The sequence below is a fragment of the Sciurus carolinensis genome, chromosome 9, assembly GCF_902686445.1.
Source record: "Sciurus carolinensis chromosome 9, mSciCar1.2, whole genome shotgun sequence".
Classification (NCBI taxonomy): domain Eukaryota; kingdom Metazoa; phylum Chordata; class Mammalia; order Rodentia; family Sciuridae; genus Sciurus; species Sciurus carolinensis.
The window spans coordinates 141,077,734-141,090,038 of NC_062221.1; the positions used below are offsets into that span (position 1 = coordinate 141,077,734).

Genomic DNA, 12,305 nt, shown 5'->3' on the forward strand with positions numbered 1-12,305 from the left:
CACTATCGTCCTCAGTCATGGTGCCCCAGTGATGAACAGCTGCCAGCTGTGCAGTGCACGTGTGAGCAGGGCACGAGGCCTCCCATATCGTGCTCAGTCATGGTGCCCAGTGACGAACAGCTGCCGGCTGTGCAGTGCACCTGCGAGCAGGGCCCGAGGCCTCCCACTATCGTCCTCAGTCATGGTGCCCAGTGACGAACAGCTGCCAGCTGTGCAGTGCACGTGCGAGCAGGACACGAGGCCTCCCATATCGTGCTCAGTCATGGTGCCCCAGTGAGGAACAGCTGCCAGCTGTGCAGTGCACCTGCGAGCAGGGCACGAGGCCTCCCACTATCGTGCTCAGTCATGGTGCCCAGTGACGAACAGCTGCCGGCTGTACAGTGCACGTGTGAGCAGGGCACGAGGCCTCCCACTATCGTCCTCAGTCATGGTGCCCAGTGACGAACAGCTGTCGGCTGTGCAGTGCACGTGCGAGCAGGGCACGAGGCCTCCCATATCGTGCTCAGTCATGGTGCCCAGTGACGAACAGCTGCCGGCTGTGCAGTGCACCTGCGAGCAGGGCCCGAGGCTTCCCACTATCGTGCTCAGTCATGGTGCCCAGTGACGAACAGCTGCCGGCTGTACAGTGCACGTGTGAGCAGGGCACGAGGCCTCCCATATCGTGCTCAGTCATGGTGCCCAGTGACGAACAGCTGCCGGCTGTGCAGTGCACGTGTGAGCAGGGCCCGAGGCTTCCCACTATCGTGCTCAGTCATGGTGCCCAGTGACGAACAGCTGCCGGCTGTGCAGTGCACGTGCGAGCAGGGCACGAGGCCTCCCATATCGTGCTCAGTCATGGTGCCCCAGTGAGGAACAGCTGCCAGCTGTGCAGTGCACCTGCGAGCAGGGCACGAGGCCTCCCACTATCGTGCTCAGTCATGGTGCCCAGTGACGAACAGCTGCCAGCTGTGCAGTGCACGTGTGAGCAGGGCACGAGCCCTCCCATATCGTCCTCAGTCATGGTGCCCCAGTGATGAACAGCTGCCGGCTGTACAGTGCACGTGTGAGCAGGGCCCGAGGCTTCCCACTATCGTGCTCAGTCATGGTGCCCAGTGACGAACAGCTGCCGGCTGTGCAGTGCACGTGCGAGCAGGGCACGAGGCCTCCCACTATCGTGCTCAGTCATGGTGCCCAGTGATGAACAGCTGCCAGCTGTGCAGTGCACGTGTGAGCAGGGCCCGAGGCCTCCCACTATCGTCCTCAGTCATGGTGCCCCAGTGACGAACAGCTGCCAGCTGTGCAGTGCACGTGCGAGCAGGACACGAGGCCTCCCATATCGTGCTCAGTCATGGTGCCCAGTGACGAACAGCTGCCGGCTGTGCAGTGCACGTGTGAGCAGGGCACGAGGCCTCCCACTATCGTGCTCAGTCATGGTGCCCAGTGACGAACAGCTGCCGGCTGTGCAGTGCACCTGCGAGCAGGGCACGAGGCCTCCCATATCGTCCTCAGTCATGGTGCCCAGTGACGAACAGCTGCCGGCTGTACAGTGCACGTGCGAGCAGGGCACGAGGCCTCCCACTATCGTGCTCAGTCATGGTGCCCAGTGACGAACAGCTGCCAGCTGTGCAGTGCACGTGTGAGCAGGGCCCGAGGCCTCCCACTATCGTCCTCAGTCATGGTGCCCAGTGACGAACAGCTGCCGGCTGTGCAGTGCACGTGCGAGCAGAGCACGAGGCCTCCCACTATCGTGCTCAGTCATGGTGCCCCAGTGACGAACAGCTGCCGGCTATGCAGTGCACGTGCGAGCAGGGCACGAGGCCTCCCATATCGTCCTCAGTCATGGTGCCCCAGTGACGAACAGCTGCTGGCTGTGCAGTGCACGTGCGAGCAGGGCACGAGGCCTCCCACTATCGTCCTCAGTCATGGTGCCCCAGTGATGAACAAAAACTGGAAAGGAAACTATGAAAGTGTTCAAGACCTGCATGTGCAGAACTACAGAACGTTGCTGAGCACTGGTACAGACTGTGGGCCGACACAGAGTCCACAGAGGATCCGCGCTGCGGAGGCTCCCTTCCTCTGAAACTTGAGCTTGTTGACTTGTGGACTCGAATGATCCCAAAGTCATAGCAGGCTTCTTTGTAGAAATGGACAAGCTGATTCCAAGTGCATATGGATCCAGGAGAGCCAGAACAACTTCAAGAGAACAAAGCTGAAGAGCCTATATGTCTTGCTTGATTCACAGTCTTGCTGTAAAGCCACAGGACTCTAATCCAAGTGGACACAGACAGGTGGACAGGATGCACGGAGGACGTAGAAATAGCCTCACGGGTGTTCGGACAGCTTATGTTCAGCAAGTAACTAGACAGTTCAACCATGGGGACTGTCCCTGAGCACTGGGGCTGGTGGAGCAGATGTCTATATGGAAACCCAAACCCAAGACAGAAATGACGCGGACTAATAAGAGGTCCAAATGTAAACTCTACAGCTATAGAACTTCTGGAACACAGAGGAAAGAACCTGGGTTTGGCAAAGACTTTCCAAAAGTACCAACTACAAGAGAATATCGGAATATTGGACTTCATCAAATTCAACAGTTTTGCTTCCCCAAAACATCATGGAAATGGAAGAGTCACAGACTGGGAGGCTGGGTCTAAACACCATGCCCAAAAAGGACTTGTATCTAGAATATTCAACGAACTCTCACAACCAGAAAGGCAAGCAACTCAGCTTTCCTAGAAGGTGCCCAAAGCCCTGGCCCCTGCCCCAGACCAGCAACCCGCGTGCTCTGGGTGGCTGGAGAACCTGCGAGCCAGGTTGCTGCCCAGCCACCTGCACACGCCTCACCATTGAGGTAGTAGCTCCGCCTGGTCCTGTCCCCGGTGGGCAGGTTGCTCTCTGAGAAGCACACCTTCTTGGGCCGCACCATCTCCCTGGGCTCGAGCAGGGTCTTGTCCACCAGCGGGTCCTGCAGGGGGCTCAGGAGTGGAGACAGCTTCCTGTCGGTGCCCCGTGCGTGCAGCTCCGGGGCGCCGATGAAGGCCTTGAAGGTCACCTGGGAGGAGGTGGCACAGCCCGGGGAGGCTTCGTCCTCGCTGGAGAGGGGGGCGTGCGAGCACAGCAGGTCCTCCAGGGAGGACGTCGGCATCTGGGAGGGTGGGTCGGGGACACTGCCGAACCTTCCAAAGTCTGGACCTGGGTGGAGAGGAAGGAGACGGGAGGTCAGGCGGAGATGGACACCCTCGGTGTGAGAGCACCCTGGGGAGCCCCTAGGGAGCACCGGCACCCAACCACCGCTCTGGCCCCAGCTGGCACCTCCCTGGTGACAGGTGGCACTGGTTCATGGGCTCGAGCAAAGCAGGGTGCAGGCCTCTCACTCGGGCCACTCCACAGTGACTTCCGCACGCCTCTCTAACGTGTCGTGCGGGGAGGGGAGGAGGGACCTGGACCACCTGGACGCGGGCTCTCAGGACCCACAGGGGCCACTCGCAGCTGCTTCCGTTCTTCACAGTAAAAGCTGGGAGGACTGTCCCCTGCGCCCAGCTGTGCCCATGCCCAGGCAGCTGGGGCTGTCGGACACTGCCCACAGGCGGCCAGGACTGTGCACCAGCAGCTCTTCTCTGGCCCCAGGGAAGAAGCCCCACGAAAACCAGAGCCAGCCAGCATCTGAGCAGTGAGGACAGACGCAGAAACAAGAAATCACTTAACATGGCCACTTGTGCATCACAGGACTGTGGAAGGGGAAACTGGGGACCCGGATGAGAGCGAACAGAGGAGCGCCGGAGACAGCCGCCACACGGGCTGCCTGTGGCTCCACAGGCCACGGAAGTCGCCATGCTGCCGAGGACCTCTGGCTGCTGTGCCTCCGACTGCCACACGGTGTCTGCAGACCCAAGAGCCAGGGGGCCCTGCAGTGTGTGAGGTCAACGGGGTGTTCAGAAGACACAGGAAGACCGTAAATTTACTTCTGCCTTCCAAACTGTGACCCTGCTTGTAGAAATGGACACTAAGGAAATAACCCTGATTTTTAAAGGAACACCTTTTTGCAATGTTACCTCAGGGGAAAAAAGAATTTTAATTTCAGAAGGAAGAGAGTTCAACTGTGGCTCATCTGGCGCTACGGCCTGCACAGCCTGCTTAAAACACAGGTGCAGAGCAGGGACGATCGTGTCTGATGCCAAACAGGGGCTGCAACTCACAGCCCCCCGAGCTCAGCGACGCTCGACCAGCCAGGTGCTGGCAGCACCGTCCTCCAGTGCTCTGCTCTGACGAGCCCCAGAGGCATAGTGGAGCAGGGAACCAGGAGGACCCCAGAAAGCAGAGGGGGGCCTGCGGGAACTGGCTCTCAGGCCCGGGAGAGACCACGCCAAGACCCTGCTTCCAGGCCCCCAGGCAGACAGACATCTGTGAGGAGGCCAGGCCGCAGGACACCCTCCCCTCCCCTGGGAGCACTTGGCAGTGTCTGTTTCGAGACAGGGTTAGGGAGATCCCTGGCACAAGGTCAGAGGGCTGGCTGCTCACAGCTGCACGGTCTGTGGTCCCAGGGAACTGGGAATGTGCTGCCCTGTCACAGGGCCCAACCTCAAAGTGTGCTGTGCAGACACAGGAGGACCAATGGAGGGCGAGGGTAGGATGGATGGTAAGGGGTCAAATTGCGAACATGATCTTGGATAGGTAAACTAAAAGAGCAGACGGAGTCACTCCTGCTTGTCCATCGGGAGTGCCAGAGGAAGCTCATGAGTGTGGGCAGTGCCCGTGGGGGTGAACCAAGAAGCAGGGACATCCTCTGTGGCTTCTTTTTTTTTTTTTTTTGCGGTACTGGGGATTGAACTCAGGGCCTTGTGTTTGCGAGGCAAGCACTCTACCAGCTGAGCTATCTCCCCAGCCCCTTCCTCTGTGGCTTCTATGCTGCTGGCACTATCGAACGTGCATCCTGGTTCCAAAGCAGACATCAGGGGACTCCTGGAGACGTGCAGCCACAGCTGCACCTTTGCTGAGCTGTGCTCCTTCCCGTCTGTAAACTTCCATTCCACCAAGCACTTGGCACTGGCTTCCCAAACTCCAGTCCCCAAGCCATGATTGTGCCCCTGCTGGACGACCCAGGGGTCTCAAGGGTTAGGGTTAGGGTTAGGTGGGGCCAGGCCTGAATGAGCCCCAGGAACCTGACTCAGCCCAGACACGCCCAGATGTGGGGAGGTAGGAGGCTGGCCTGCCCTTGCACATCAAGCTGCCTGGCAGACCTGACTGAAGCCCACAGCAACCTGAGCCACAAGACCCTCAGCAGGTGCCCTGTGGCTGGGTTCCCCAACTTTGTGGGAGATTTGGGGGCCTCAGGCTGTGACTCCCCTGAGCCTGGAGTCCAACAAGAGCCAGGCCTGCTGGGACTGCTGAAGGACAGGGCCCCTGGCAGCTCAGAGCCGCTGACAGTAGTCAGCATTCAGGCCTGAGCTCAGCACCGTCCAGCCTCCCACCGTTCCAGGGTCTCCGGTGTCTGTGGACTTGATTCTGGCACTCCAGGGTGCCACAGGGGCCCAGCAAATGTCCTGTGGCCTCTCAGCCACTCCCCAGAGGTGCTGTCCCCATCCTCCATCCAACTCCCTGTGGGGAGCCCCTGACCACCTGAGCTCCCTCTCTCATGGGTTCCCCGGGACTAGCGGTGCCAGGGGACCCGTGATAGATCTTTCCATCCCACTCTACATCAGGGCAGTGGCCTTGCCCGCAGCTGGACCATGCAGGATGCCCTTTCCAGTGATAAGCACAAGCAGAGGAGAGTGGGAGACACCCCAGGGGGACTCCAGGAAGTGACCACAGCAAATGCAGGCTGCAGGGGGCCCCTTGTGGCCAGCACTGGCACCCAGGGCATCCCACGAAGCTGGCCACAGTCAGCCAGATGCTCCACCTCACAGGCAGCAGAGCCTGCAGGACCCCCAGGCTGCTGCTCCGTTTCAGAGGCCTAGAAGACTGGACGGTGTCCCCGGTCTGCTGGCTGGGCCACGGTGCTCAGGCACACGGTTCTCAAGCCTGCCTGGGGCTCTGCCCACTGTCCACCATCATGACCCAAGGCCAAGGCCACAATGTACCAACTGCACCCAAAGTCAGCCTACCACTATGGAAAGGGAACTTCTCGGGTTGGGCTGTGGCTCAGTGGAAAGAGCTTGCCTGGCATGCGTGAGGCACTGGGTTCGATCCTCAGCACCACGCATAAATAAAAAGGTCCACGGACACTAAAATACACATATATACACTAAAAAAGACAGAAAAGGGAACTTCTTTCTCAAAAACATTCGAAACAGAACCAGAAAGCAATTGGCCTTTGTCTGTCTTCTCCGTAAGAAGTCACAGGAGGCTGGAGCAGCGCCTCGTGGCAGGCCATGGAGCCACGGCCTCCCACCCACTTGCCCCACAGGCTCCGTGGGGCCACTCTGGGCACCAGGCAGTCCCGAGACCCCGCTGGCTGATGGCGTGTGGTGACCCTGACAGAGCAGAGGCACGGTGCTCGTGAGGGCCCATGCTCTGTGAGGAGCAGGCCGGGCCAGCACCGTCCTACGGGAAGAGACGCCCTCGTGGCTCAGGAGCACCGGTCCGCTCCAACCACAGAGGTGCTTCTGACGTGGCTGACGAAGGCAGCCCTGGACCCCGCAGGTGGCCAGCCATGGCCGTGCTCCAGGCTGGACCCGAGGCCCCAGAGCTCAGGAGGACCCGAGGGCGGGGAGGTGCCCGCCTGAGTGGGAGACCCCGCCCGGCCGCACCTCACCTGCACACCCCGGGGAGCAGGCCTCAGGGTAGGCAGGGCCCCGGGGGAAGAGGGGCTCTCGGCCCCCGCGGCTGCAGCTCTCTTGGCAGCTCTCGCTGAGCAGCCGCTTCAGCATCTGGTTCTCCTTCAGCAGGCGCACCTGCTTCTTCAGGTCCGCGTTCTCGCTCATGAGCCTGTTCATCAGCTCGCTGCCCTCAGCCATGGCCGCCTCCGCGCTCACGTGCAGGCCTGCGCCCCCATGGAGATGGAAGTCCAGAGCTCACAGAGCCCACAGGAACCGCCTCAGACCCTGGAGTTCCACGGCTGCCGCCTTCCACAGCCTTGTGATGTCGCCCCCTTAAAGAGGCAGCACCACCATCATCGGGGCCCAGACTGGGTGGCGCCGGGCACACAGATGTCCACTGGGGCTGGCCTGGCGTCCACACCTGAGGAAGGAAGGGCAGTGGGGGCCGACAGGGGAGCCCCGCCAGGGACACCCACACAATTCACTGAACTGTCACAAACTGAAGACTCCGAGGCAGAGGACCACGCACAGGAATGCTGGGGTACAGCGGGTCCCACCAGGGAGGCTCAGGCCTCTGTTAGTGACCACCTGGAAACCCGCGCTGCACTGCTTCTCCAGCTGCCGTTTCTGGCTGGGAAGGTGCCAAGGGCGTCTCCCGCTGCTCCTAGGGTGAAGCCCCCTGCGCCTTCCCTTCCCTCGGCTCAGCTCTCGGGTGCAGGCAGTGGAGGGGACCCGACAGAACGAAGCTGGTGTGGCGCTGCCTCGAGGAGAGCAGCAGGTTTGGGGATAGAGGGGCCTCTGAACGCCAGCTCCATCGCCGTCCCAGCACCAACCTGGGCCTGCAGGACAAGGGCCTCGGGAACTCAGAGCCCCCCAGGGGAGCTGCCAGGGGCTTCCGGGACAGGAGCAGAGCCAGGACCCAGGTCGGCCTGAGCCCCAGCCTCCACACCCAGCCCCACCACACAGCAGCTTGGAGCGGCTGGGGCCACAGGCCTACACTGTCCCTCAGCATGCTGGCCAGGACCCACTGCCCTGAGCCACTGGCTCAGCCTGTTACTGCTTGTGTTCCCGAGGGAACCGACAGGAATCTCCTCGCGCCTTTGCCTGGTTTATAACAGAGTCCCATAGGATGAGGGCCACTCTGCTCGGGTTATGTTAGGTGATTTCTTTCTTAAAAGTCTGATAGACGCTACCAGAGATGGCATCTAGGCCCAGATTTCTCCTGGAATCTTAAAATTTCTAGCCCAGTTTCTTAGACAGATGTGAGGTGACAGTTGCTGTTTCTTCTTGGGTCCACTGTGACAATAGCTTTCTCAAGGAACTTGCCCTTGCTGTCCATCTGAGTCACCCTGAAGGACGGGCAGATCCACCAGGGAGGGCACCAGGAAGGACTGGGGAAGCAGGAGACCCACAGCCTGCGAGGGAGCCCGGACCCACAGGCGGGCGGGCGGCGCAGGGGCGGGCCGGGCGGCCCTCATTCCGGGCAGCAGGCTGTTTCCTGTCCCACCTGGTCGACTGGGCTCGGGCTCTGTCCTCACTGCAGTGGCTGCTCTCCTGCTCCCTTGCGCAGGCGCCCTGGCCAGGCGCTGCGGACCCTGGTTTGATCTGTCCCTGTTGGCGGCAGCTGCGTCACAGGTCCACCCCCGTGCTGCTCAGCCCGGAGCAGTTCTGCTCCTCCTGTGCTCACTTCATTCGTTCATTTATTTATTTTTGGTCCTGGGGTGCTGGACCACTGAGCCACCCCCCCAGCCCTTTTTTTAATATTTTTTAAAGACAGGGTTTCACTGAGTTGCTTAGGGCCTCGCTAAGTTGTCCAGGCTGGCCTTGAACTTGGATCCTCCTGCCTCAGTCTCCGCAGCTGCTGGGATCTCAGGTGTGGGCCACCACGCCTGGCCTCTTTTACGAAGCGGTCAAATTAGGAGGCAGGCACAGAGACACCCTACGCCCTTCCTGCTCCACACACAGTTCCCACCGGCACCCCACCAAGGGCCCACCTGTTCCCACTGCAGTCCTAAACCGACAGGCCCTCACCCATCCAGGGTTTACCTGGGGGCTGTGCATGGGGTTGGACAGTGTGCAGTGACATGCACGCAGCACTACCGTGTCAGGAGTTTCACTGCCCTAAAACCCTAGCTCTGCCTCCTCGTCCACTCCTGCCCCCAGTGCAGGTGACCAATAACCTCCAGTCACATGGTTTTGCATTTCCCAAAAGACACAGGGCTGGCACGCAGGGTCTGTGGCTCCCAACCTGCCTTCTCTCACTGAGCAACCTGCAGTCGACTTCCAAGTCTTTGTGTTCCACAGCTTGTTTATTCCTTGCACTGAACACTACCCATCACCTGGGTGGACTGGTTTATCTGTCCATCACCTGCTGAAGGACATCTTGGGTGCTTCCCAGTCTTGGCAATTCTGAGTCAAGCTGTGTGAACACCTGTGTGCAGGTTCTCTGAACTCCTCTGAGCAATGCCAGGGAGCATGCTGGCTGGATGGCGTGGCGAACCTACAAGGAGATTTGTGGAAGCCGCCATGTGTCTTCCAGAGAGGCTGCAGCACTCTGCACCCCGCGGTCAAGCGCCTGTTTTCTCTTTTGGTCCTGGGGATTGAACCAGGGGTGCTTAATCACTGAGCCATATCCCCAGCCCTTTTTTTAATTTTAGAGACAGGGTCTCACTGAGTTGCTGAGGCTGGCTTTGAACTCACCATCCTCCTGCCTCAGCCTCAGCCTTAGCCTCCGGACCCTAGGGTTACAGGTGTGCACAACCACGCCCAGCTCTTCACTTTAACGAGCTCCGGCTGACCATTTTCTTCTTCATGGAGGATGCGTTTGGTGTACCTAGGAGGTCACTGGCACACGCAGAGGTGGGTTCTCTGTAGGGGTTTTGCAGTCTGCACATTCAGGTCTGAGATGCACTTACTCTGTGAAGGGTTCACGGTGTATGTCTAGATTCACTTTCTGCTGAAGACTCCTTCTCCACAGGATGCTCTCGTGGTGTTATTTGACTTCCAAATATTTGAGATTTTCTGGATCTTTCTGGCTTTGAGCTCATTTAATCCCATTGTGCTCAGAACTCTGCAAGGTTCCAATCCTTTTCAGTTGTGAGACTCAACTCAAGACCCGGCTGATGTCCTGTCTAGGTGGACGGTCCATGAGCACTGGGGTGTGTCTCCAAAGCCAGGCCGAGTGTGCCCTAGCACCTGTGAGCACACGTTGGCTGGGGATGTCCAGGTCTGTCCTCCCGAACCTTGTGTTCTCCAGTAGCTGAGGCAGGTGCTAAAGTCTCCCACGACAGCATTAGTCTAGTTCCCTGCCTGAGGCGCTTGCTCATGTATGTTAAGTGGTTATTAAGTGTTCTTTTTTGAGACAGGGTCTTGCTATTTTGCCCAGGCTGGCCTTGAACTTGTGATCCTCCTGCCTCAGCCTTCACAGCTGCTGGGATTACAGGCGTGCACCACCACACCCAGCCTAAACATTTACTTTCAGCCTGTCTCTATACTTAAAAGTCTATTACAGACAACACAGACAGGCTGTGCTTTCCCATCCATGTGGCCATCTCTTTCCTAGTGGGGGCACTTGGATCTTTTCAATTGATAAAACTTCTAGGATTTGTCTGTCTCCATCTCGTTAGGAGCCACGTGTCCCATCTGGCCTCTGCTCTACCGACCTCCCTTCCTGAGCCATGCCTCTTTACTGTGAGGGGCTGCGGCATGTTCACCTTGGTCCCGTGACTCACTGCAGCCCACCTCTCAGTGGTAAGCTACCTTGTGACCTACCTCTTCTCCTGAGTGAGGGTCCAGTCCATGTGCTCCCACCCTCCCTGGACAGCCTCTGTTCCTGTTGCCATGGCTCCTTGTTAAAAGTCCCACTGTCTGCTTTTAAATGTCAGTGGCACTCTATTTTTATTAAAGAGAGTGTTTTAAGCAAAGAGGGAAACCCTCTGTACGGGCTGCCTACCATCTGGGTGGGCTTCCTTCCTCGACCAAGGGCACGACTTCCCTTTGGCTTTAACACCTTGACGTTTCCGTGGGGTACCTGGTGGGGAGTCTTTCCAGCATGGTCAATCGGGAAAACGTCTCACTGGCCTTCATGTCAAGTTGGCCAGTGTCCCCAGAACTGCACAGTTGGCCTGCACTGTGGCCTCCTCGTTGTTCTTGACCTGCTGGTTGCTGTTGTGATATGCCAGGGAGCTGCTGTCTGCTGAGCTGTGTGGATCTGTGGGCTTACATGTTTTCCAAGCAGAAAAACCTGCCAGCCAGGATCACGTCAGTGGTCCTGAGCCTTTGTCTCCCAACAGGTCACTGTGCTTGTCAGTCTTCTGGCCACCTGGGTGCTTGAGCGCACTGCTTTCCCTGGGAGATCTGAAGGCAGACTTGTCAAGGGAGCACAGACCCTGGCCTTGCCCTGTAGAAGCCTGTGTCTGGGGCTTTCCTGGGACTCAGAGACACCCTCGGGGCCTCACTGCCTGGAGTACAGGACGTCATCATAGAAACCCGGAAGACTGTCCCATAGAAACAGTCAATTCTGGTCATCCACTCTACCCTGTCCTGCTGCATGAGGAAGACTTGAGCCAGCACCCGTCATCTCAGAGAAGAGAGCGGAGAGAACACTGCGTGTCACCAAGAGGGGCAGGGCAGGAACTGCCACCCAGAGGTCCTGGTGAGTTCACCCAGCTCTCCAGAGTCACAACCCTGGACTCCTCTGGCCTCCCTTCGAGGTCTGGCTTGACCACGATGCCCTTGTGGAAAGGTGCTGTGAGGAATAGCCCAGGGAAACCTGGGGTCCCCACCCCCCCTCTCTGGGTGCCCCCAACCAGAGGGCTGCACATCTCCTAAGCCACAGGGGCCTCCTGGAGACTGAGCACATCTGTAGCTCTGGGAGTGAGTCAGTCAGACACTGGCGCGCACGGCAGGTGCTAACCTCCCTCCTGACCCATTGGAATGTCCTGCCTGTTTTCCTGTCTCAATTTTCTTCTTCTTTATCTTCTTTTTTTTTTTTTTAATATTTTTTGTTGTAGGTGGACACGATATCTTTATTTTATTTATTTTTATACAGTGCTAAGGATCAAACCCAGTGGTAGGCAAGTGCTCTACCACTGAGACCCAGCTCCTCTGTCTCAATTTTCTAACCTTAATTCCTTTCTGAATTGTAAAGTAACTTATGTTGCAGATAGAGAAATGAAAATAAATCAATCTAACTGATCAATTACATGACCGTATCGTCCTATTTGCTGAAGTTAGACAGAAACAGCTGCTAGGAAAATCTGCACAGCAGGATCTTGCAAGGCAAACCCCTTCTCAGAGACGAGGTTCATCAAGTTAGGCCTTTCCCACTAGAAACTCCCTCCACCAAGCCAACCAATGTCCACATCAGAACACACACAGGAGACCCAGGGCATCTCCTTCAGAACCTGCTCCTGACCACCCAACCCAACAAGCTGAGCCCAGGACAGAGCCTGCTTTCACTCACGCCCAGCTAAGTGTTCCCCTCCACAACAGGGACACTGGTCTCCAAGCAGCTCTCTGGTCACTGAACTGAGGCCGAGACCCAATCACCCCACACAGGGACAAGGGAGC

General features: G+C 58.3%; 1 protein-coding gene across 1 annotated transcript in view; it reads right to left on the bottom strand.

The window, feature by feature from the left end:
* Spatc1l (spermatogenesis and centriole associated 1 like) overlaps window positions 1–6,932 on the bottom strand; it is a 14,167-nt gene extending 7,235 nt beyond the window's left edge. Inside the window, exons 1-2 of the mRNA XM_047564136.1 lie at window positions 6,731–6,932; window positions 2,824–3,171 (exon numbers count right to left, since the gene is read on the bottom strand). Of these exons, the coding sequence (XP_047420092.1) occupies window positions 2,824–3,171; window positions 6,731–6,932 (550 nt within the window). The remainder of the gene's footprint in view (window positions 1–2,823; window positions 3,172–6,730) is intronic.
* Window positions 6,933–12,305: the final 5,373 nt, after the last annotated feature.